The sequence below is a fragment of the Scomber scombrus genome, chromosome 4, assembly GCF_963691925.1.
Source record: "Scomber scombrus chromosome 4, fScoSco1.1, whole genome shotgun sequence".
In the NCBI taxonomy this organism is placed as follows: Eukaryota; Metazoa; Chordata; class Actinopteri; order Scombriformes; family Scombridae; genus Scomber; species Scomber scombrus.
Window position 1 is genome coordinate 26,026,732 of NC_084973.1, and position 26,775 is coordinate 26,053,506.

The 26,775-nt window shown below is 37.3% G+C and overlaps 3 protein-coding genes across 4 annotated transcripts in view; all 3 read left to right on the forward strand.

Moving 5' to 3' along the window:
• Nucleotides 1–546, forward strand: part of nos1 (nitric oxide synthase 1 (neuronal)) — a 31,528-nt gene extending 30,982 nt beyond the window's left edge. Inside the window, exon 27 of the mRNA XM_062416946.1 lies at nt 424–546. Coding sequence (XP_062272930.1) covers nt 424–546 — 123 coding nt within the window. The remainder of the gene's footprint in view (nt 1–423) is intronic.
• A 4,975-nt stretch (nt 547–5,521) lies between these two features.
• On the forward strand, nt 5,522–16,002 carry lrrc74b (leucine rich repeat containing 74B). The gene is given in 11 exon segments (XM_062418298.1): nt 5,522–5,665; nt 6,011–6,026; nt 6,525–6,707; nt 7,342–7,484; nt 9,655–9,787; nt 10,669–10,875; nt 12,932–13,041; nt 14,251–14,366; nt 14,802–14,880; nt 15,688–15,783; nt 15,886–16,002. Coding segments are annotated over 11 exon segments (1,344 nt in total).
• A 2,216-nt stretch (nt 16,003–18,218) lies between these two features.
• On the forward strand, nt 18,219–26,572 carry nipsnap1 (nipsnap homolog 1 (C. elegans)). 2 transcript variants are annotated; one of them, XM_062418099.1, is made up of 10 exons: nt 18,219–18,342; nt 20,327–20,454; nt 21,109–21,154; nt 21,590–21,684; nt 22,013–22,083; nt 22,306–22,446; nt 23,329–23,360; nt 23,507–23,601; nt 24,893–24,976; nt 26,038–26,572. In XM_062418099.1, the coding sequence occupies exons 1-10, from the start codon at nt 18,266–18,268 to the stop codon at nt 26,100–26,102; spliced, it is 834 nt and encodes a 277-aa protein (XP_062274083.1). In that variant the 5' UTR covers nt 18,219–18,265; the 3' UTR covers nt 26,103–26,572. The 2 variants fall into 2 exon arrangements, with proteins under 2 accessions (XP_062274083.1, XP_062274084.1); XM_062418100.1 differs by having other exon boundaries at nt 18,251–18,342; nt 20,330–20,454.
• The last annotated feature ends 203 nt before the right edge of the window (nt 26,573–26,775 follow it).

Below are 26,775 nucleotides of genomic sequence, written 5' to 3' on the forward strand. Positions count from 1 at the left end.
GCATGCAGCATTACATGAAGAAAAAATAAGTGATACACAAAATGAAAATAAATAGAATTTTAATACTATATATCATGCAAATTTTAGTTGGTATGCAGCATACACAGGTTTTAAACAGAGGAATAGGCCTAAAAAGGGAAGCTCTAAAGACAATTGAAACATACAGAGAAGAGTGATCCATTAGCAGTGTAATTAGATGTTAAGGGATCACATATTTCTAAAGACCTTTCTAGTAAGACCTCTGCTGTGAACTGACACCATCAGGTATTTTATCTTAAAGGCTCTTACAGAAACAGGCTGCTTCAAAGATATATCTACATTCCCTTGGTTTAGGTTTCATTCACTGTTTGACAATATACTTATCACATATTTCCCCCCTCCTCTCTGTCTCTTTTTTGCTGTCACCATCCTGCCGTTAACCAGGATGAGCATCGCTATCATGAGGACATCTTTGGTGTCACCCTGCGCACCTATGAGGTCACCAACCGGCTTCGTTCAGAGTCCATCGCCTACATTGAGGAGAGCAAAAAGGACTCAGATGAGTAAGTGTTGTGTGTCATCAATTTCCAGCATTTTCCATTTAATAGGAATTAGAGTGAAACACCTCCATAGTGAAAGGGGTTATAAAAGCACAGAAGCCTTTTTTTCCAAGGTCAATTTGGTTTGCCAGTAAAAAAAAGACTCTTACTTGTTGAGCTTTTAAAGTGTCAGCAGGAGCGATACAGTTGCCTTTAGCTTATTCTACAGGCAACATGCACTCAGTTTCACATAAGTTTATTTTTGCAGGTTATGAGATTTCTTGTGTGCAGAATGAAAAGAGTGTCCAGAGTGTTATAAAGAAGCTACCCAGTATATTGAGTACATTTCTGCATACAAGTGGATATTTTGGCCTGATGATGGTGCTAAAAGAAAGGTCAAGACGTCACCAGACACCTTTAAATTCACCCTGTTAAGGACATGAGTATTACTAGTTCTTGAGAGACTACAGAAAATCTCACAGCTTTCTGGTCAGTAGTTCTGTGCTCCAATGTTCAGATGGACTGACTGACTGACAACTTGACAGATTCAAAAGCACCTCATGCAACCAGTGAATCCTGAAAATACTTACATTCATTTATTCTTTTCCTTCATTCATACATAATTCTCTCTGTATTTCATTGGTGCATTCATTAACTCATTCATTGTCTATCTGTGAGTGGATTTTATGAGGCATGGCATCTACACACAATACACAAAACCAGGATCATTCAGTTTTCTCGTCTGCAACATTGCTGAACTGTGTGGGATGCTTAAGATCTATGATGTGTCTTCTGGTTTATTCATCTTTTTTTCTTTCTTTTTTTTTTAGCAGAGATCTTTCTTAACCAGTCAAATTTGCCAGCTGATTAGATCATGTTTTAGTAAAAAAAAAAAAAAAAAGCCTTTGCACAGCCCATTGATATTTATCTTAACCATCAGAGCAGATCCATCTCTGAGAGACGTTAGTATAAATCTAACTCCAATCTGCAACCTGTAGTTGTTGGCAACGACAATGTGTTATCACCCCTAGTTTCAGATGAAAACAGAGTGGGTAACCATAGAAACTCGTAGAGAAGGGCCTTTAAACTAACAGGATTAAAGTGAAAGCGAGTGGCTCTGCTCCATTTCTGTTTTTGTTTCCAACGTTATTTGTGCATATTCAAGATAAGACACTTCATATACCCTTGCTATGAGAGCAAAACAAGGGCCCTACATAGCCACTATGGCTCATTAAGCACCAACATAATGCATCACAGACGATGGTTCCTGTGTGGATTGTCACTCGAATTTCACATTTGGCCATCAAAGCCCCTGCTCGCTGGATGAGTAATGACTATAACATCTCTATTTCTATGTCTCTGTCACTCTGTCTGTCTGTCTTTCTGTCTCTCCCTCTGTCTGTCTCTCTCTCTCAGGGTTTTCTGCTCGTAGGTCTGTGAACCAGTCTGGAGGACACAGCAACGCTGGTTAAAGAATACTGTGCCAATTTTTGTACTGTAAAAAAAAAAGTGTTTCTTTCTTCTTCTTTTTTTATACCACTTTAATGTTTCTGTTGGGCTCTACGATTTGTCTGTAGCAAGTTGGAAATGTTCTGTTCTCTGAGAATCTGTTTTGCTTGTTGATGATACTTCCAAAAATTATAATTGACCATTTTGATTCATAATGTGTGCACCTAGTGTAATGACCTGCCTCATTGTGAATGCATGACCAAGACAAGAATATACTCAAGAAATATAATATACTCTGTGTTATTGTTACAGTTAAAAGGCTTTTACTGAGGTTTTATATTTGCAAAGAAATGAGTGGCATTGATAACAAACTCACGGACCTTTATGAAGAATGAAATAAGGGGACAGTATTGTTTCAGGTGAGAATCAGGCCTGGTCAAATCTGTTCAGGCTGTCTTTTAGTGATATGAAAGGCTGTAGCTTCAGACAAAGTTAGCAAAGGAGAGATAAGTAAAAGATGTACAGGCATGTAGATAGAAAAACTGAAAGATATATTTGCTGCCGTGTTGACGGATCGCCCTGAATTATGAAAACAGCGATTCTGTCACAGCCTCAACAAACATGTTATCTAGCTGTTCATTGGCAATCCATCAAAATGCATCAGCCTTTGTGCCAGCTCTCTTTTTAGTGGCCTGTCCTTTCTCTCATAACATTATAATCTTGTGTGTCCCAGCTGGAGCTTGCCTGACCCACAGCGGCTGCTTAGGAATGTGGAGGGCAGCCACTAAAAAGGAAATCTCCACCTGAGTCAGTACCTAGTAAAATGAAGTCTATTCATTAGCTTATAAAACAGTGAGGCTCTCACACTTTAAAATATTCAGTTATAGATGTGTTGACTATAATCAAAGAAAACTGATTTGTGTGTGATGCCTAAATCATATAATCATGATGGAGGAAAAGTGTGTTGTAAAATGATTTTTTAAAGTAGAAATTTAAATGATTAAATCAATGGTTAAAGGAATAGTTAAACATGTTGGGAAATACACTCTCTTGCTGAGAGTTGGATGACAAGAATACTAATGCCATGTTTGTACAGTAACAGACACAGTAGCAAAGACTGAGAACAAGAGGAAATGATCCAAAGTTTCTTTGCCTTGGAAAGAGAAGCCCTGGCCAAAAGATAGTGCGGCACATTACCCCCATGAAACTATAACTTGTCTTTATGCTAAGCTAAGCTAATCAGCTGATGGCTGTAGCTTCATTTTTCACATTGGAGTTCTATCAATCTCAATTTACTTTTGTCAGCTTTTTCCCCAAAATGTCAAACTAAAACTTAAAATAAATAACAAGTACTTCTGTAACAACATATTGTTAATTTAAGCAAAAAGATTTTTTTTTTCAACCAGATCCAATTTGATGGCCGTCACCAGCTCGTCCCAATCGTCACCTTTGCAGCTGTTGAATTTTATCAATCCTCTGCCTCTTGCCTTACATTAACTCTGCCTCTGCCTACATACGTTCATTCTCTCATTTGTCTCTGCATGAATGTGTTATCCCGCGGCTCACATGCCACCCTCTCACTGTGACCTGACACCTGTTTGTGTAGCATCAGAGTGCAAAAGTGCATGTGCCATAGAAATCATAACTGTGTTCATCTCTATATGAGTGGGCGTTAACATGCATGTGCTCAGGTGTGCTCTGCACAATGGCTAAATAGGTTTTTAATCTGCCTGTCATCAATTACCTTTCGAACGTGTCAGATTTTAAAATAAGCATGAATTTGTTGCGCTGTGAGTCACTCAAGTCTGCGAATTTAATGGAAACTGCCCACATGGCTTTTAGTTTTGATATCAGCAGTTCAGTTCTACTTTTATGCTGCAGTGAAGTTTTTTTGGTTTAGTTTTTTGTTTTTTTACAAATTCAAAGATGAGAGGCGATCACACTGCCACTGTGGTCATTTGCTGCTTTCCAATGAGTCAAGGTTGTAATTTGAATTTTGGTGCAGGGGTTACATATGTTTATTGATCACCCACTCTGCAGTAACTTGTGGCTTTTCTTGTCAGCTTCTGAGTCTTGTTTGTTTCCTTTCTTTGTCTTTGATTCAAATTAAAGATAACTGTCAGCATGATTTCAATGTGGTTTTCAAACGTCCCTAACAGCTGCCAAGAATTTTTAATTTTTAATTTTTTTTTTATGTTATTGTTTCTTTGTTCATATTTTGTTTTTTTCCGAGTCAACAGTTTTTACTGCCGGGAGACTATGGGCGATTCCCATTGTCCCCATTGTTATTCATTCTGGATGAATGTCTCCTCTGTACAATTTGTTTAAACAGATTTTGTTTAATTGGAATGAGAGCCGTCAAGAAAATGTCTGTGATGTAAAATGTGCAACAGGAAAACAATTGATACAAGATATAGCTTCTATATATAGCTTCTATATATATATATATTCAAAGACAAACTATAAAATATAAAGAGTACCACTTGGATCTTTTCTAAGAATGTATTTTGATTATGTAAATGAGCACTATGATTCTGCTTGATTTAAAAATAACAAAAAAAGGCCTACTCTGTGATGTCTCTCATATCCTTTAAGTATGGGGATGAAAACAGCAGCATTAAATAAATGCATGGTGATCTCCTGTCTCCTGTTCATATTTAAAAAGCTCTGTCTATTTACCAGCACTGTGTCAGTCAGTGAGACTGTATTGTGAGGTTATCCAGCCTTTTTCACAGGGTTTCGGATGGTTAAAAAAAAAGGGAAAAAAATAAGAAAAAAAAACATTCTCGAGGGTTTCTTTTTCTGTGTTTGCATATCGCTGCTGCTATGAACAACTTTGATCCAATCAGCCTCTGCTATAATGACCTTTGTTGTGTAATTGATTGAGGATATTCCATTTTAATGCATTAACTGGAAGGACTTTGCATTTACTTACAAATAAAGAGAAACATTTACAGAATATGTCAACACAGTTGCTTGGTTGTTTTTCTTGTTTATATGAGAGAAAAGCAGGACCGAAATGGTTTCTTCCTGCAGCAGGATGTGTTTAATGTCAATGCATTTTAGTTTGAGGGTCAGATTTAGCTGTTGATATAGTTATTTTTCTTTTTTCTATGAAAAACAGTTACAGCAAATGAGCATTTTGCTTTCACTCTTCTTCCTGCCTCTGTAAGTGCTTGTCGTCATGGCTCTGAGAGTTGGCACTCCTACTGAGATGTCTCTCGGCACCATGGCAACCTGTCAACAAAACAAACCATGTAAACTTTACTCAAGGACTCTGATTGGTGACTGGCTGTCATGTAGTGGAGCAGTGGTCTTTCCAATTAGTCCTGAGACACGATCCTCATTGTGGAAGTTTGATCCTCCTATTGAGCAAGATCAGTTGCACAAATATACCTTCCTGTCAATTGCAGTGCTGTGATTTCACTCACAGCACAGATAGTTTACCAGGTGCCTTGGATTCGAAAACAAACTAAGGCAAAATTAGAGTGTGCTTTCCGAATCAAGACAAGAAAAATATTACACTACTCAGCTGGCTCCACGGTGTCGAAGAAATGGTTCATGGGAAGAAGCTGGCTGAGGAGACGCTGCTGCCTTCTGTGCTGGAAGACGGTGATGCAGAGACAGAAAGTGAGAAGCTACAGCTGGGGAAGGTAGGAAGTCAACCATCTAGTCAACTCTGAAAACTCTAAAGTGAAGTAAGGAAAGTGTGAACAACCAGGTAGCAGAGGGGAGACATGCAGGAATTAATTAAATGTTTTATGGAGCCTGAGTTTAAATGAGGCACAGCAGAGGGACAGGCCTTTATTTGGCCTTAGAAATTGGGTTCTTAAGCACAGCATCATCTCCATGCACGTCTGAGCACCTTTCCTTGCTCAAGGCAAGGCATTACAGGCTTAAAAATACAGACTAAAGACCTGCTATTTTCTTTTTATGGAGTGCTCTTTTGACCTATGTACTCATGAATTTATTTAATAGAGGATACTCAAAGTCTCACCCTAAAAAGTGAATTTTAATTACACTTGTATGTGGTGTAATCACAGGGCTGCATGCCTCATAGTAATTTAGAGGAATAAAGTGTAAAGCAGTGCGTATTGAAGTACACGTTCTAATGCAAAAAACTCTTTGGATTTAACTTTTCCACACAGCAAGTGCCCTGGAACATGTGTATCTCCACTCAAATGTCAAATGTAAACAGTATTTTTAAAAGTCTGATCTGTCCTGAAAATAAACATATATTGTATGGTAAGCGTAGCTGAGACATAGTGAATAATCCTTGAGATAAAGGGTGCGAAAGACAAGTGAAAACAGCCTCTGGTACAGGAGGTTAAAGGGAGGTGGAAAGAAAGGAGTGGGAGGGAAGTGAAGAAATTGCAAAGACTAGAAAGACAAAAAAGATACAAGTTAAAATAGTCTATTCACATTAATAGACTCAGTTATAGGTATAAGCTTTATTCTCCTGGAAGCAAATCCATTAAATCCCCTCAGGAGCCAGGTTTGACTCCTTATGATGTCTTACTTCCTAATTTTCCATCCAGCAAAGAACGAAGCCGACAGAGGTTGACATGCGTGGGCTAAAGGACCAAGGCTCCAGCCCTGGCGGGAACGTGCGAGACGGAGGTGAAAGAGAGGGTGAAGAGGAGGAAGAGGAGGATGAGGAGGATGAGACTGAAGAGGAGGAGCTGAGAGGAGAGGAGTATGTGATCTCTGAAGAATATGACACAGATTTGGAGCTTGGAGGTATAGTTGTTTTTAGATAGAAAAGCAGAGAGAATAGAATGGGGTGAATATGGAGAATGAGAATAGGGTGGGAAAGTCATTACATGTTATTATAAAAGGTGTGATGTTCCCTCTTATGGAAGAATTGGCTTGGTTTAAAATAATCCATTTCATCCTCTGTAATTAAAGGTATAAAATGTTATTGGCTCTAACAGAACAAAGTATTTTGACTCGAATCATAATTTGATCAGAACAAGCATTGATCAAGTAAAGCCCTCCTGCCACCCCATCTGTTAATGTATTTTTTCTTTTGCCTTCTTCCATCTTCTCACTCTCTAAATGATTTCAGAAAAGAAAGAAAGAAAAAAAAGCAAAACAGAAACTCCTACATGCGCCCGCCCACACATGTAGAGCTCTGTTCTGCATCTTAATGATTCCATCTCAGTCTTTGTGTTAGGCTTTCTTTTCACCAGAAGTGAAAACCATCTGGTATGAATGAGCTCCCCTGACAGGCCGAAATCAGCCACAAGGGACTTTTCAATATCACACTCAAAAGGTCTTCCTCCGGGAAAAGTGCCACATTTTTCCTTTTTCAAAGAGGTATTGATAGCGAACAATTCTAGCAGACACCATAGTGTCTTTATTTATGTTGCAGATAAGGAGGAGGCATATGACCCCACAGGGCAGACGAGCTACATGGAGGCGTGTGAAATGTTACAGGTGGTGCCTGTCTCATATTTCCTGCAGCACATGCAAAACAGCGAGCTGGCCATGATGCATCAAGGTCTGGGGCCTCAGGTATTGTAATCATAAGTTAGACTGTGTGTCTCGGCTTTCTCTGCTGATTTAATAGTATGCAAGAGCAGTGCTTCTCTTCACTTCTTTCACTTGTCAGATCAACGTTCACCTGGGGGAAGGTACTCAAATTGAACCTGCCTTCCTGCAAAGGATCTGCAAATGTTTGAACATCCCAGTGGAAATGTGCTCACATCGGCTACCACATGCGATTTAAAGTTCCATGTGAGCTTTAGCAAAAGCTAAACATATTCATTAATAAGACTAGACCCTAACACTGTTTCAGATCAGCCCATTCCTTTGTTCACCAAATGACTCATTAATTCAAAGTCACATTCTCCTCCAGGGGAAGTACGTTGATCATGAGGAAGTCTGAGTACAGCTGTATTAAGTCTAACACAGCTGTGCTTCAAGGTGTTTTCAGTCCTCTCCAAGAAAATAGATCATGAATGTACATATCTTTGCAGTACACCTAACATATAAAATAGCACAAGTCTTCTTAGCAGTACACATTCAAGTGGAGAGTCTTCACCTCTTCAAATAGAAGGCAGGCTGCTGGTATTGATTTACACTAATGAGGGAGTTCATTATGCAGAACTGAATTTTGATTTTCCAGTAGGTAAATATGTTTTTCCGGTGGGTAAATATGTTTTTTCCTAAATGACAGCTTTAATTAGCATTCATTGTTTGTTCATAGTGAGCTTAAGACACAAAATCAATAATGTGTCTAAATCTCATATAATCCAAAATGTACACATACATAAGCTAAGATACTTTTTGGAGGTTTAACTAAGCAGGATATATATTTTTTTTCCATTTTAAATAATTTAACTTAAAGACGCAGTATGTGAAAATTAGAAATTCCTTCTCCTTAATGACACTGGTCTGCTCACAGTCCTTCAGTTCGAGTGAGCAGCAGCGCTAACATTAGCCAGCTAAAACCAAAACATCACAAAATATGTCACATGCTTTGCGTTAAGAGGCAAGTCACTCACAGTGCACATAAAGCCACTCAAGTGCACAAAACATCACATCTTCTTGGAAAAACCAGCCCAAGTCCTTCACATAGGAATCAGTCCACAGGCTGTTACAGGCAACGGAAAATGTCAGGGAAAGTCTCTTTTTTTAAAGTTATGTTACAATCCATTCACTCATTGGCAATAGAAAGCAACTGATGCATCTAAATTGCTTCACAGTTCTTATATGTTGCACGTTTAAGTTGATAATTATAGCATAATTATACAGCATTTCATTTTTCTATATACCCCAGGAAGAGGCTTTTGTGAAAATGTATATCTATAATATTTTCACAGTTAAATACTGCAGCTAAATTGTATCCCAGCAGTCAATAACAATTAGACATCTTTTTAACAGTTAATCGATGTACAATTGCAGAGAGTACTTCCTCCTGGAGCTTTCATTAACACAGTTTGACATCTGTACCGGCTTCCGCTGGTCCATAACGCTGTAAATGATAGTTGTAAAAGTAAATCCATTCCTTAACAAGCCATCTCCTGAGATTTCCAATTCAGGAACATCATTCAGACGAACTGAATTAGATTTTAAGTAAGTCTTTATATGTTGAACACAGAGTATACAAGTGAAGTAACTATGTGCAGTTGCTAAAGGTTATTTATTGAATGGCCTGCAGACTGATAGGCTTCCTCAAATCTTACAGAAAGATATTATGCATGCAATTACTCACACACACACACACACACACACACTCTCTCTCTCTCTCTCTCTCTCTCTCTCTCTCTCTCTCTCTCTCTCTCTCTCTCTCTCTCTCTCTCTCTCTCTCTCTCTCTTTCTCTCTCACACACACATGCAAAGAGCAGAGCAACCTATGATGGGGCTGCTCTCCTGTTTTTTAAAGATCAAGTTAACATAAGGCTTCATTCACTCAACTTTCTCATTAGCTGTGCTAGAAACTATAATTTTCATGTTCTGTGAGCTTCATTTCTGACCCACGCCTCCACACAGCTCCATTCTGCTTCATATGTCTCAAACAGGTTTAATATTCCTCTCTTCCTCTCTCTCTTTCTCTCCGCCAATCTGCATCAGTACATCTACTCTTTTAACTGGAATGCAGATAAGAAAATATACTGCAGTGAACAAACAGAAGAATGTCACTTTGGGGGTGGGTGGGGGTGGTGGGGTTGTGTGTTTGCAGGGCACCAAAGCACTGGCGGTTCCCCTGGTAACCAACACTTCAATACTGAGGCTTAACCTGCGGGATAATTGGATGGAAGGAATGGGTGGAGCTTCTATCGCCGAGATGTTAAAGGAAAATTGTTACATTACAGGTGGTTTTACCAGGCACTCAAGCATGGACACATTTTCTCTTCCTCTCCCCTCGCTCCATCTCATGTCCATCTAGCAAAAGTGCCCCCTCCCTCCCACTCCCACTCGTATGCCACTCTCACCCCAATTATGTGCCACAGCACATGGTTTAACATCTGTTAAATATTTTTTAAATGTCAGTCATGCGTGCAGTTCAGGAACCTATGGGAGGATCTATGGAGAATGAGTCCTGTGAGTCATGCCGGCTCTTTTGGGCTGACATTATTTTTAACATCTTTAGTCATGCGCCACTATTCAACTTTCAGTGGTAATCCAATTTTATGAATATATAACAGATTAGTTGCGAGTGTGTATTTCGCTGATGTCGCAGCCGACATTTAGCCATCAGAAAATGTTAAAAGGCAAACACATACACAACAAATGAGAACTCTACAAGGTTTCAATTGAGTGATTTTTTTTTGCCATTAAAATAAGATTGCTGAGTTACTTGACAATATTCAAGACCATAAGCTAAAGTAGAAATAATGTGGTTTAAAAAATAGAAAGTATAACCTTAAAATTCCAAAGGTGTATTATTCAAGAGCAAAGAACGCCTTGGGGAAAGAACTTCTTTTGAACTGCTCAGATTTACAATTAGGTTGGTGCGTGAAAGTTATCTCAACAATATTCAGTCTTTTGATAAAGCAGAACTTTAGATTCAATGAAGCAGGGAAGGAAGGAGGTGACCAACAATTGTGTTGTTTTATGCTCTAAAACAGTCTCCTCCGCAGTCAGGCAACCATTTGTAAAGTCTACTTATGTGGATATACAGGCCTTATTTCTCAGGCTTCTTTTCCATCATGCACCACCTTTGACCCACTGTGTATTTGTGTGTTCATCTCAGAGGTGGACCTATCAGACAACAGGCTTGGGGATTACGGTGCCAAAGCCATAGCCGGGATGCTTAAGGAGAACAGCACCCTGGTCAGCCTCAACCTATCAGGAAATCATTTCACAGATCAGGCTGCTGAGCACCTCAGGCTGGCCCTCATCACCAACACCAAGCTGCAGCATCTCAACCTCAGCTACAACGCTCTTGGAGAGCGTGCAGGTAGCATGGTAATAAACTCTACGGAGTAACGATCTCATACTTTCTGTGAGACCTTTGCCTTTTGAAGAATGACCCAGTATCCATGGGTTCCATTTTTATTAAGTTGATATTAAAGATTTACACTGATACATATTTTCACACATTTTCCATTAGTAGCACCAGGTAACTGAACTTCAGGACCTAAGTAATATATGTGGCACCACTAAAGTGATGTGAGGAATGAGAACATTATTGAGTCCAGTCCAGTCCAGTTTCTGTTAGTTCCTGCTCTCTCTCACTTGATATTTTACAACAGGCACTTTGCTTTTGGCACTTCAATTTCCTTTTAGCAATGTAGAAAAAAATAAAGTCTTGTGAATGATGTCAAACTTATTCTATACTAAACTATATTCACACTAAATGGCCAAGAGCATGTGGACAGTTGAACAAAGTATGAGGACACTGGAGCATTAAACCCATATGTGATTAGACATTAATCCGACGCTATGACAGCATCCACTTTTCTGGTTTCAGGCTTTCCACAAGATTTCGAGACCTGGCAGCAGGGATTTGCTCCCATTCAGCAACAAGAGCATTAGTGAGATCAGCCACTGATGTTGAGCGATAAGACCTGGATGAATGGGGTTGAAGTCAGGGCTCTCCACAGGCCAGTCAAGTTCTTCCACACCAAACTAGGGAAACCATTTTTTATGTGCATGGGGGACAAAATTGCCTAAAATGTAATGCTGCAACATCAACATTTGCCTTGTAACTTAAGTGCCTAATGTCCAAACTGTGAAATACAGCAACAGAACAAAAACATACAAAATCAAAAGTATAACAGATACGACATATATAAACTCTTCACATACTTTTGTCCATTTGATATAAATTAGACTTGGTATGGTATTGTAAACTACTCTCAAATTTGAGATTAGTGTCTGCAGTTAATTGCCATGACTGTCACCATTGCTTTAAACCAGAACTATTTTACTTATAGTTCTTTTTAGCACATACAAATTGTTGTTGAAAAGTAGCAATAAGCATGAATATCTGATTAAATAGTATAACATTTATAAATAATTGAATGCAAAGCCCTGCAAAATGACCCATAAGTCTGGAGAGTGCCAAAAAGTTAATAATCATGATTATGTGAAATTACTGGTATCAACTATTGTTATATTTTTTGACCTCTACTATAAAATCCATTCTGATATAAACCATTACAGGTGTGCGTTAATGTTGTAGCCTTATTTTTTATAAGCAGTCAAAGGACAGCAGCCAGCAGCAGACTGTGGCATTCAAAGGTCAAGAACATTTGCCTTCATTAAAACCTCTTTCAATTATCATGTGGATGAGCTCTGTGACAGGCACCTTGTGGAAAAATGGCAGACCAGGATGCACTGAGCATATGATATAGGTAATTGAAAATAAATCTGTCAGTGAAAATGGGGACATCGCCGTGTCTCAGTGCCATGCGTGCGGCTATAATTCATCTCCACATATTCGATTCTTGTTTTCTCCATTGCGGAAATATCAAAGGACATCCTTGTGCATTTTGAGTGCACTCTTCCATATAGTAGCTCCTTGAAAGAAAGTATACCAATCAAACACTGACAGTCATGCTACATGGCGTTATTGCTTTTTCAACCAAGCACAGTAAGAGTGTCTTTTTCTATGATTATGTACCGCTGAGTGCCATGCACTTTCTTATCCGATAAAGTGGGTGAGATGAGGATAGGGATCTTTCTCTTAAGTTCTCACTCACTAATGCTTTTAGGTCATGAAACAACGACAGAAATCCATGTGGAAGTTGAGACAGATGAAATGAGTTTTTGCTTAAAAACTACTTCCTTATTACTAAAATATCTGTCATTCTGAAAATTAGAAAACCAGTCTTGCTCTTACAAAATGACAATAATAATGATTTATAGAGGCTTTAAATAAACCATGGTGAATGATATATTGATGACTTTTTTTGTTGTTGTTTTTTATAAATAATCAAAAATACAATCATAACTTTTTAACTTATTTAACTGACTGCTGTGACATTGTCTTTTTTCTCTCTCATCCTAAGGGCAACTCCTCGGGGACGCTGTGTCAGAAAACACAGGGTTAAGATCATTAAGTCTGGCCTGGAACTGCATTCGAGGGAGAGGAGCAGTGATGTTGGCCAATGGACTTGGGGTAATACACCTTGAAATCCATGTTTGAACACTATATTAGTTTTTAACTCATGCAAGACCTAGATCTAGATAATACAGTGACGGGTTATTAGACCAGGACACTTTCTTAGCTCTCAGTGTCTCAGTATTAATCCATCAGATAAAAAACCCATAACACTGTATCAGTCATATTGTAATCAGTGAGGTTGGATGTTGGGCGATAAAGCTCAGCTCACAGTCCAGTTCATCCCACAGATGTCAGATAGACTCAGCTCTGTGCAGACCAGTCAAGACCTTTGACACCATCCTGGGAAAACCATTTCTTTATGCACCCTACCTTTTGCATCATTATATAAAAACAGGAAAAGGCCTTTCCCCAAACTGCTGCCACAAAGTTTGAAGGAGGGTGTTGTCTAAAATATCATTGCATGTTGTAGTATTAAAACTTTATTTTAGGTCACCCTTTGTAGCATTTATTGGCATTATTACAAACACCATAATGTCTAGAAACAGATAATGTATGACAATAGGGTAAATCACAGTTGTAATCATATGTAAGATGTTTACAGCTGCTTATCACTACTTTATATTGTGTTATAAACCATTTTACATGTATATATATTGCTTTAAATACTAAATAGGGGGATGAGAACAAAAGCACACATGTAGTGTACATTGCACTAATTGGCTATGTTGAACATTTGGGAGAAGCCAGAAGGATTTCCCACCCTATTATTGGAAAGTTGGCATTGTGACTATAAAAACAAAATTATAATATATTCCACTGATGCAGTTATGAATGTGAAAACAAAAACTGTAGATCAAATTTAAGAATCCAGCCAGGTGGATAATAGAAGAAATTTCATAACCCTGCTAACTTGCTTATCTTGTTTTGTGAAGCAGCCCCCTGGTCTGGTATTCATCAAGCATTTCACAACAGCGAAGACGGTGCGGCAGCAGTTTTCTTTTCCATATCTTAATGAACAAGATGGTCAAGGGGACCCTGATCAGTAAGCTACACTGACAGGTTTGATTGATTCAGATCCTGAGAGGCTTATTACCTCAGGATCTACTATGCTGTCTCGCTTTAAATTAAGGTGTTTTTCTGGTCCTGACTTTATCTTGTTAGAGAACTTCTTGAAGTTTGACTTGTTATTTCATTTGAGATGGTTAAGCATTTGTTTCTAAATCTTACTTTATCAAAGATACACTTTTTGTGTCTCTTCTTTAGGGAAACATTTTCCTCAGAAGTGTGGATCTGTCATATAACGGCTTTGGGAAAGAAGGAGCCATTGCTTTAGGACAGTCTTTTAAAGAGAACAGTGTTTTGGAGGACTTGAATGTGAGGTATGTGATGTTATCTTGGTATCTGATTATCAGGTTTGCTTACAGTAAATGAGTTAAAAGGGGCAGAGTTCAGTTTAGATCATTCTTTCATGAATTAGATACTGCACTTTTCCTTGTTTGGTAATCTTTTCAGGCAATATAATGATAAAAAAACATTCTTATATGATTCCTGAGGAGATTAAATTTCTCAACTAGATTTGTGGCTTTACCAATAAATCATTTTTTTCTCAATGGAAGGTCGCTGGTATAAAAGAAGTTCAAGTGAACCAGTTGTATTTGCCTCTAAAGTTAAACATCGCTTGCCTCACAAATTCCTAGGTATTTGTGCAACGCGGATGAATAATACCATTTAAAAAATAACACTTTATGATTGCTTCCCTCACACTCCAACATACTTTTTTTGTTGTTTTTTTATGCTTTTGTGTTTTGCCACAGTAACAATCGAATACCCCCTGATGGAGCCGTCCGCCTCGCCATGGGCCTGAAAGTAAACAAGACAATCAAATCCCTGAATGTAAGCTGTTGAAAAGAGATTGTTTTTTAACTTCGAAGGCAATGGGGGGCATCAGTGGATAAAATGGGATAAATAAATGGATCACTGTACTTTGTTATAATGTCAAAACCCAAACACGGCTCTCAGGGACTCCGCTCAACTGAGAAAAAAAAAGTTACTGATCGAAAAAAATTATGACGAAGACAATTAATTAATTTACAGCTTGAGCATCTGATTTTGATTACATGTGCCTGAACTGAAAATGCTGTTTGTGTGTATGAGTCATTGCATTTGCAAAGTTCAAGATCCCCTCCAAGCATGTATTGAGACAGAAAAAAAATTCTACTTGGGAATAATGTGTATCTGATGGTTTTCCCCCACAAAAAAAAGTGTGATTACCACTTTAAAAATATTTCAATGGCATCTACTCCTTCACTCCCATTCCAAAAATCTATGAATATGCAAAAATATTTCATTTCAGAAGTTGAACTCCTGGAAACAAGCTGTCTCCTACTTCACTGTAAAGTCCATTGTCAGTGTTTATGCACTGGAGGATTTAAATTTCCCTATGGCACTTTTATAAGTTGAATATGGACCGGGATTGGCTTCCAAACTAGATGCGATGTCAAAAATCCTGGTCAGTCCCCCCCTAAAAATTGAAAAAAAAAAAAGAATTATCCTAAAATATTTTTTTGGTAACAGTAAAAGTCCCAAAGGATTTAAAGAAACCTACCACCTTCTTTCATTAAATACAAATCCAAAAACACAACCAATACAGCTCTGTGGTATTATTTACATATCTTCCATTTCTAATTTGTCTTTGGCCAGATGGGTAGGAACCCCATCCAGAATGCTGGGTGCTACGGGATCCTCAAGTCTGTGCAGGAAAACCCACATTCAGCCGTGGAGACATTAAACTTCTCTGTGAGTCACACATGTTCCACCTCTATGAGAATAACAAATCTTCTCCTTTATGCAATGGAGGCAAACTTATTCACCCACTTCTCTTTGTATCCCTCTCTCTAGGACATCACAGTGAACCAGGATTTTGAAGACTTGTATACGAGAGTAAAAGAAATGTTCCCTGCGCTTAAAGTAAATCACGGGGGCAGAATTGGCACATTCAGGAAAGCAAAAGCCTGAAAAGTGTTACTGTAATTGCTGTACTTTTATGCCAGAAAAAGATGGAAGAAGTCTCATCAAAGCCCTGTGGACGTTTTCATCGACAGATGAACCAAAAGGATGGATATAATTTTTTAAAGGATGTCATTAAAAAATGAAAGCATATGCCCTTGTATGACGTGTACGTATTTAGAAGAAATATAACTTGTCAAATACCCAATCAATGGAGAGTAAAGACAATTCAGGCAGACTGTTAATTTCTAAAAGAAACTGTACACAGCATTTGTGCAGCGTTTGAAATATAGTGTTGCTGGAGTCATTAAACGGGCATACAATGACAAGGTGTTGAGTATGATTCTTTTAGGTATAATCTGATTTGATGTTATATAATTTCAGTGGGTAGAATGATGGAGAGGATCAGAGAGCAGCGCATTGTGTATGGAAAGAAGTGAAAGTGGGTTGCACAAAAAGGATTTAAGTACTGTATGACTAGTCTAATAGAAACACCAGCTTCTAAAGAACGGTCCACTATTAGATAAGAGACGTGTTTACAGCAGTGGGTTTGGAAAAGTTTCAGACATGTGCAGTATATGCTGGACTTACCCCAAAATATCACTTCCACCCCAATATACCAATTTTTATTTTAGAACACCAATGTATCCCTGCAATACAGAACAGCTTTATCATAGTATTTGTATAGCATCGTACATTTATGACTTGGTTACTAAGTCAAGTCAGTCCAATTTTATTTACAATATATGTATTACAGTATATTGCCCAGAATTACAAACCGCTAACCACTAGACCCTTGATTTATAATCTTTATGTAACTGATATAATGTAATTAAATCAGGTACCGTAAGCACAATATTTAGGAACTTTCTTAGAACAGTCATGTTTTGTGATACTTTTAATCTCAAAATGGGGTTTTCAGATGAAAATATTGTACTTTTTTGACCAACTTCCTGTATCTGAAGCCTGTAGTTGCTATTTTCTCTGTGGATAAAGATTTTAATGTTATAATTATACAAACAACACCAACAACAACAGCAAAAGGTTAACACCAACCAGACTAGCTACACTATAATTATATATGAATGCGATAATTTGATTCATAATTGAGTTCACTAATCTAATTTAGGTATAAAATTAAGAAGTGCCAGTCCACATTATTACATTTCACAGTTAATTAGGATATTACTTTATCTAATGTAAATAAAGTTATTTTAAAATATTGATTACATAACCAGGAACAACATTCATGTAGTTATGACTGACCTGGTGTCATTTTATGATACTTTTTATTGCATCATTGTTTGTAGTGTCTATGTAGTGTGCAGCGTTGGGAAGGGTTACTTTGGAAATAGGTTACAGATTACTAGTTACTCTATTTAAAATGTAATAATAATAAGTAATGTAACTATTTCAGTTACTTAATCAAAGTAATGTAACTTATTGCGTTTGATTACTTTTTGATTAGTTTTCTAATTTTCTAACAACTGTTGGGGAGATCATTTCTTATATAGCAAGATTTGTCTCTCATTTGAAAATGTATTCATTAGTTCATGTAGATTTTGGAATGTAAAATAAATATACTTTATGAAAAAAGTCCAAAATCTGGCATGGGCTTATTTGGTACTGTGACACCATTTAAGCCTATATGTGCTCCACATCATGATTTATTGATGAAATATAAACAAATATTGAACTGAAAGGATAAAAACAGCAATATGTGTATTCAGTCACAAGTTAAATATAAAAAAATAAAATAAAAACTCTTCTCCTTAGTAACATCTAAATCTGTGATTGTTTATTCTGAGCCATTATTATTATACATTATAGTAGACCAATCTAGCCTACTATGTATTACTATTTCTTTTTGTAATTTACGTTATCCAGTGAAATGAGTAGTTTAGCAGGGGGTTTGAACACTTGCAGGGCATTGTATGTCAAATTCTCATTAGGAGCTGAGCCCCCCTAAAGGTCTGATTCTAGACTCGCCCCCGATGCATTTTAATATCACTTGATTAACTCAAAATTCACTAAACTAATCAGGTCTGATCGATTGCGCGTGCTGATCACTGCGTAAGCCACGTGCTGCGTCACTGAGTCACGTGTGTGTGTGTGTGTTTTTTTTTTAAATATCTCGCGGGCCGAGCTGAGTGACTGGTTGAACGAGATAAGCACCTAAACATTAACCACCAGAGCAACGTGTTTACGTGTCAAGACACGTTTTTTTTTTAAGTTTTTTTTTTTTTTTTTTTACTTTACTTTACAGAGCAACATGGCGAGGACTGGCTCCGTGTGGCCCAAAGCCCAGGTGTTGTACAGATGTTCTGTCAATCTGCACCAAGCCACCAGGTAAGGACGTGTTTTAAATGCATTAGCTTTGTTAATAGTGTGACTTTATATGATTACCTGCAAACTTTGGTGAGTTGCTAACTGTACATTGTGACATTTAATGCTAGCTGATCATGTCAAAGTTTGACATATGAAACAATAATACAGCGTAGGTCACTCTAGTTGTTTAAACTAAACTCACAGACGTAACTTTGAACCTTTCCTAAGGGTAAATAAAGCTTTCACCACTTTTTAACAGCTGTTTTTCCTCCAGCATTTTGTTTTCTTGGTGACTTTATTAGTTTTTCCTTCTCAACTTAAAACATGACTGATTATATTCTCCAAATCCCCAAATGAAGATGTATGTGTGTGATACATTATGTTCTATCAATACCTGTACAGTTATTATTAACAAGACAACAAAGCAGTTTTCCTTCTTTAATCATTTGCTGCACCCCTGAACTTTGCCCCTGTGAAGCTACACTAAATGTAACTATCACTTGTTAACAATTTATCAGCACCTTCACAATGTGGTGTGTGTATTTACTCTGTGGTTGTGTTCAAAAACAAGTGGGTTTTTTTTGGGCTTTAATGCTGCTTGTTTGTTTTTGCGAGGGTACCAGGGGAAAAGTATATCTAATTATAGTTCCCAATTAAAGCCACTGGCCCATGAGGTTATTAAGAGAGTTCCTACTGATCTTGAAAGTTTGTGAGTTTTTTTGGAATAATAAAAGCCTTTGAAACTTTGAATTAACAGATGACAAAGTACTTAAATTTAAGAAAATAAGTGTGATAAAGCATAGCTCCTTTATCACTCTCTATAGTGGGCGTATACTAGTCTCTCTGGATCTGATCACTCCTAATCCTGAAATGAGATTAATTTTGATATTAAAGACTTTTTAAATGGTTTCAGGAAGATTTGTTTTGCCTAGATGATATTATAAATATATAAAAATCTGTGCATGTCATTTGAATGTCCTTCTATTTGATGTCCTGCTGAGTGTGGGAACCCTGTTTAAATCTGCTTTATGCATTATGCGCCTGCAGAAACAGTTGACAATTTGCCTCTCAAAGTCTTCCACTCATTTTATTTTTCAATTTTTGGTTTCTCAATTTGTATGTCTTGAAAGAAGGTATTTTGCCCTCTTTTTCACTGTTTCACTGTTTTTTAAGAGATGTTATGTGTAGTATATGGAAACACCATTAGCACTTTTGGTGTGTTTTTTAGTTTAAATTAAGTTTACGGCTGCAATTAACAATTGCTTTCACTGTTAATAATCTGTTGATTCTTTTCTTGATAAAAAGATTAATTGCTTGGTCTATAACATGATGAAAAATGTCTGTCATTGAACTCAAGATGCAACCTAAAATATCTTGTTTTGTCCCGACCAACAGTCAACAACCCAAAAACATTCAGATTACTACCATGGAGGACTTAATAAAACTGAAAATATTCCAATTTAAGAAGTCGTAACCTGCAAATATAGAACTTGTTTTCTTAATATAGTCAGTTATTGAAATGTATTCATTTTTCTGTTGATAAACTAATCGATTACTCAGCTAATCCTTGCACCACTAATTCAGTTTGTCATTTGTAATAATCCCTTTCTGCTTTTATGTCATTACTAAACTCTTTCCCACTTTATGTTCTTTGTACGAGCTCCAGAAAGTACAACCTGAACACATTCAAGTCTCATCTCTGTGCTCTCTGATTTTGAGAGACAGTTATTCGTGTTCAAACACTGATTGGAGCATCTTAGGTTGCAACAATTGTTCTTAAAGTGAGTGATATCCCCCTTTTATCCACTCCAGAGTGGGTGAAAGGAAGTTTGATGCTGAAGACACAAGCTACAGTGTTCAGCCCCCTCACTCATACACTATGCATGTTTTTCATATCAAAGGATATTAGCATGACTATCTTTTAGCCCATATGTCACGCACATCTCTGTCTTATGTTGTTGCTTTGAGCCTTTGTGAAACTTTCTTTCATCCTGTTTCTGTGTAGGAGGTTTTCAGAGAGTAGTGACAAAGGCTGGTTCCGTTCCTTATTTGTGCACAAAGTCGATGCCAGGAAAGATGCCCACTCCAACCTGCTGTCAAAGAAAGAGACCAGCAACCTGTATAAAATTCAATGTAGGTAAAAGGCTTTTTACTTACTTGCAAATAAAGATGAATTTCCTTTCAGCACAGGGTCAACTCCAAGTGAATATGATACAGTTACAGCACATTATAATGAAATGGCTGCAGTTTAGAGTCTCAACAGTACATCATCCTCAAAAGAGGTAAACAAATCATGTTGATCAAATTAAATCCACACTGACCTCACTGGCCACAGAGAAAACTGACAGTAGCATGAGAGGCAAGCCCAGGACTGAGCTGTAACCAGTTATTTTACATTATACATGCACCACATGTAGGCAGCAACAAGTTATTCTGTGATATTATAATGTTTTAAATTCTGCAAAGTTGTGTAAGCGACATCCAAACACTTTGTCTGGTTTTCTTTGAATGTCTGCTGATAACTGTGCCTGAAATCTATCATTTTTCGGTGGCTTTGATCTTTTTGTGTGTGTGTGTGCCGTACATCACACCATGTAGGGATTTCAATTTGAACACTCTATCAGCCGTAGCCTTTAACCTATTGAAAGCAAATCAGTTTTGTGTATAGAAGTCTTTGCTGAATCCGAGTGTGAAATTACTTTGTTGAAGAATTTGATTGTTGCTTGTATTTAAAAAAAACCTAAAAAAACCACATCTTTTTCTGATAAGTCTGGCTCTCTTTTTCAGTTCACAACGTCAAACCAGAGTGCCTGGAAGCATACAACAGTCTGGAGTGAGTGTCTCCTCTGCATTGCTATTTTCACTGCTTTGAAACGTTCCCTGCTTTACCTACACCAACCGAGGGATGTTTCATTCCTTTTCTTGTTTTATTGGAATATATTTCCATAAAATCTGTTGGAAAGATAAGATAAGCTTTCAGTCAAAGAAGAGCTAATTAGATTTTGTTTTTGATACTCTTCTGGGATTTCCCCCCCCCCCAAGATGGACTTTGTTCCAAGTTGTAATGGTTTTCTTACAGAATCAAAAGATTAATTTAACATAAAATTGAAGTAATAGGTGTAACGTTGGATAGAAAGTTGGATAACTGTGGACTTTATGCTCTCTGGGTGCCCTGTAGTTGGTCATCTTGGTGAAGAGAGAGGATTAGTGTACGCATTTACAAAGAATGAGTGTGAAGTGTTTTTATATTCCTTTGTGCTGACTTTAGGGCCGAGGTGCAAAACAGGCTCCATCGTGACCAGGACTACCCGTGTGAGGTTGTAGGGAGCTGGAATACCTGGTATGGAGAACAGGATCAAGCAGGTACAGTACACAGCAGTGCATTAAAGTAAAGCAGCGAAGTAAACTTGAGTATATGATGAAATAAGTAACCTCTCAATCACACTCACAGTTTGTACTGTAAATTCTTTGGCAGATGATCATAGTAAAATGTACGGACTCTATCACATGACTCATCGCCAACACCTCTCCTTCTACATATGAGAATGTACAGTGTATAGTACACATTCAGAGCATTAAGTGGCAGCAAAAAGTAATCACACAGTGACGGAGGAGCTGTATCTCTTGGTTGTGTGGGTGGCATCAGTCCTTACGTGGTGCTAAAGTGACATCTGCTGTTCTGTTTTTGTAGTGCATCTATGGCGATACAGTGGAGGTTACCCTGCCTTGACTGAATGTCTGCAAAAGTTGAACAATAACAAGGTACGCCCTTTAGAAATATTCTTCATTTTCATAGAAAAAATGAAACAACAAAGCAGAAAGAAACCAATGGAAAACTGATATTTAAAGTGCAGCTTAGACTGATTTGAGTTTCAGAATTGTTAAATCTAGAGCAGTAATAACAGCTCTGTGTAGCATATTTTTGGGGGTTTTTGTATACATTATCTTTTCTTTCATCCTAACATTGTTTTTCTCTCTCTTCAGGAATATTTAGAGTTTCGAAAAGAGAGGGCAAAGATGTTGATTTCAAGGCGGAATCAGCTTCTCCTGGAGTTCAGTTTCTGGAATGAACCTCTACCCAGACCAGGGCCAAGCATCTATGAAATGCGCACCTATTACCTCAAGGTAGCTATAATTCATGTCCTTACTTGCACATATTTAGATATTATTGCTTAGATGTTATTTGAGTTTCAAAGTGACTTTACACAGTAAGTCAGCTGTGATCCTTCCGCTCTTTAAACAGGATGAATTCCTGAAGCCTGTTGCTGTAACACCCTGAAAGGAGTTTTGTCAGTAAGATAGTATCTGTGTTAGTACAGTTTTGGTGATATGGTTGCATACACACCACTGGCATTTTATTTATTTTCAAAATGTCATGTGTTTGCATACTTTTGGTTTGCCTGTTGACATGAACAAGAAAAGCAATTCTCCTCTTATCTGTCTTTGTCAACAAGATATTTTAGCTCTTAGATCAGCCACTGACAGGATGCATTTATGATTGATGCATTTTGTGGTAAACAGTATTGTGCAATGCGCAATAATGCTGAGAAGTTAGCTATTGTGTCTGGTACAGTCATACCATTTCAAAGGTACTAATATCTCACATGTTGAAAGTTTTACTATTTTGCCCCTCCTAAAACTGTTGGTGTGATTTACACTCATTCATTCACAGTGAGCTCAATGTGTTGAGTAGTGAGCTTTTTGCAAATTGAGGGGTGTACCTAATAAAGTGGTACAAACGTCACTATGATAAGATCTGTGTTACCATCACCGAAGCTCCTACTGCATGTGGGCAAATGTAGTGCAAGGACTTGTGTTACATAAACAGCTTTAATTTAGCTGTTAAACTGGTTTAACTGTGCTGATTCATGGTGTAGCACTTATACTGATAGAGCTTTGTTTGTACATGTAAAAGACGTGTATTATGTGAGGAGGTAATGGAGCTTTTTAGAGTCAGGTTTTAGGTTTAAAATGTGTTAATGATTTATCTTCTCACATCTGTTCCAGCCAGGAACCATGATCGAATGGGGTAATCACTGGTAAGGCTCCACATGCTTAATTTGCTTGAAATATAAATGATACTGTGGTAAAAAATGTTTCCACAATCAGTGCAAACATCAAGTGTTAAGTATTACTTGTGTTCAGGAGATCATTATACTCATGAAAATAACCTCTCTTACAACAGGGCGAGGGCAATCAAGTACAGACAGGAAAACAACGAGCCAGTGGGCGGATTCTTCTCACAGATTGGTGACCTGTATGTTGTTCATCACTTGTGGGGTGAGTATAAATGTACTGTACGTCATGTCAAAGATATTGTTTGGAGTTTTGGAGAAGTGGGCAAAGGGAAGCTTCAGTACCTTTCTTAAGGAGAACGGTAGGTCAACAAGCTCAGTTTGCACCAACAGATAGCAAATGTGTTAACCTCAATCAATTAAACACTTTTTAAAGAGGAATCAGTCATGTAGTCATGAATGATCTGATGCTTATTGTTTTATGATACTTCTGTTGTATCATTGTTGTAAATGTGTGCATTATTTGTGTATTGTGCTGTTCTTATACATTTATATATTTTATATTGCTGAGTTTTGTGCTTTAATGTATGAATATGTGCGGTTGGAGTATTGTTTTTTGTACAGATGCATGCATTTTATTATTAAGCTTTATGTATTTCAAAGACCCATCATGGAACAGGCATTGCAAACCAGCTTAAGCAATAAATGCAGTGGCATGTGGCATTAGCTCAGGCCGTAAAGCGGTACTTTTCCCCATAAACATAAAATAAATAAATAAAATTGATGGATGATGATGTTATGTGATGTCTTTTTTAAAATGCATGTAAAGTAAACAGCATTTATTTTCCCCTCTGGTCAGTGTCTACCGTTTTCCATTTTGCAGGATTCACATTATCAGAAAAAAAAATGTAGGACAACACACATGAGGCCATTCATTTTTGTTTAGCAATATGCAGCGATTTAAACCTCTGGGTTGTTTTTCAGTGATGGCGTAATCAAGCAACATGGTGAATTTCTGTTCCATTATTTGGAGCATATCACAAAGTGCATTTATTTTTAAATTGAACCACCTCTAAAAGATGTGGATGTTGACATATGATAGAGGATTGGCAGAATGACTGGCCTCAAACAAAAGCCCCTGACCCACAAAATATGCATATTAGATATCCCTTCTATAGTGAAATAACAATATAAACCCTTACCTAGTTAAATGTAGATGGTTGAATTCAATCATTGCAATTTTCTGGGATTTGATGTAACTTTTTTAAACTGTTGAGAAAAATCGCAACTGTTAAAAGGTACAAAGGGATAACAACAGCAATGGTCAGAATAATGTGCACCCAGTGAGGTTTAACCCAATCAATTACATTGTTTTTGCTTACAATGACCTTACCTCTGAATTATTTGTCTTATTCTATCTGAAATTTGTCTTTAGACTTTTAAAGCTGATTTTCTTTTCTTTGTTTTTGAGACTGACATAAATGTATCCACAAATAATGTAGTATATGTATTATAGGTATAATATGGTTCTGTATGTGTGGTTTATATGTTCGCAGCTTATGAAAGTCTCCAGTCCCGAGATGAAACGAGGGACTCTGCATGGATGAAGGAGGGATGGGCTGTAAATGTGTATCATACAGGTAGGAGAGATGCACACATAAACTTTTCAAAGTATAATTCTAGCTTTGGCCAATTTAGCAGTAGGTGCTACCTACCTTAGAATAAGCCAATTGTCTAAAGCAGGTCATATTTATCTTAAATCTGTTGCTGTTTAAGTCATATTAGTAAGTAAAATTCTGGTTGCAGAAACTTCTAATCATGAAATATTTCATTTGGTTATGGTAGTGTTGTTGCTACATTTCCACTAGTTACAAATCCTGCACGTTTTTATTAGTGCAAAGGTTTAGTCATATTTTTGATACACTGAAGTTTGAGTTGCTTCATGGAGGTCTATGTTCTTCACCTAAAAACTTAGTTACAAATTTTATCAAACTTTGGTGGGTATCTACAACAACATGTGAAGTAAAGTATGTATATGTTTTTAAAATTCTGACAAGACAAAAAAACATTTCCTCCTATCTATGAATCAACTCATTCATCGACTCTGAACATAGGGACAGAGTAAACAATGCAGGCAGGCAACTTGTGAGCTAAAATATGAGATTTATTATCTTAACACTCCCTGTGAAGTCTATGAAGCAGTAGTTGAGAACACAGGGAGTGATCATTGCAGATCCTCCTCAGGGATTGTTGAGAACAGAGTCCACAGGATGCTGAGGAGTTGGAGGGAGTAAGCAGAATTGTCTTAAAGGGAGTGTTGTGGCAGCAGAGTAAGCAAATAAGAACAGGGGTATATACTTTATGAGACAGCTTATTAAAAAGCAGCTTGTATATTTCCAAGAAATGGTGTTGCAATGCCACTCAAGTTTTCTTCTTTACTTAGTATTTTTCTGGACTCATAAAGATTAAGATGGTTAAATAGAAAAATGAAGGTTTTTTTTATTATCTGAGATTGTAAAACATGGTAAGCTTAATGAAAATCGTGATCCTGATGAAAATGAATAATAAATGAATTAAAAAACAGGCATTTACAAGTCATAACCTACTTGGGTAAACTTACAAGTTGAAGAAATGTTCAGTACGTCCAGTTTCTTTTAACAAGTAAAGGTTTAATGTTTAACGTTTCTCTCTGTGTCGTCAGTGCCTTTGATCAGAAGCATGGAGTCTAGGATAATGATTCCCACCAAGAGTTCACCCTTACAATGAGGAGATGACCCGAAAATGTGAACATCTCGATGACCCCGACTCATTCACCTACTGCCAGTGAAACGTGGAATGAAGCTTGGTCTTACTGATTGTAGATTTTTGTATCTGCTGGATGATCTGTACCGCCAAGTATGTAAACAAAAACATTCAGATTCTATATTTGCATCGCAGCCAGCCAGTCAATCATAGGTCAAATATGTGAGGGGGGAAAAAAAGGAGTGACAAAGTGAGACAATGGAATGTAAAATGATATGTTGTATTACAGTATTGAGCCAAATTTACGTTATGATTTTGGAAGAGCAAGGTGCAGTGTGTTTCATGAATTATGGTAATGAAATGGTTATGGTATTTGTTTTTTCCACAGTGAAGGGATAGTTTTATGATTGTACTTTTATGCCTGGAAATGAATCACACTGAAGGTGATCACATTTGTGACTGTGAAACAAAATAAAACTTGTCAGGCAACCTCATGCTTTGTAGTCCACGAGCACATTGCATTACCTCATCATTTCTCTGATTTAAAATTTACAGTAAGACGTGTCAATAGCCCACCAGGAGTAGATCTGTAACTTCCTGTATGACGTGGTCAGCAAATTAAAAAATAAAAGTTGAATAATACACAGCATCATATTAATTGCAATATTTGGCATTTGTATATAATTATAACTGAAGC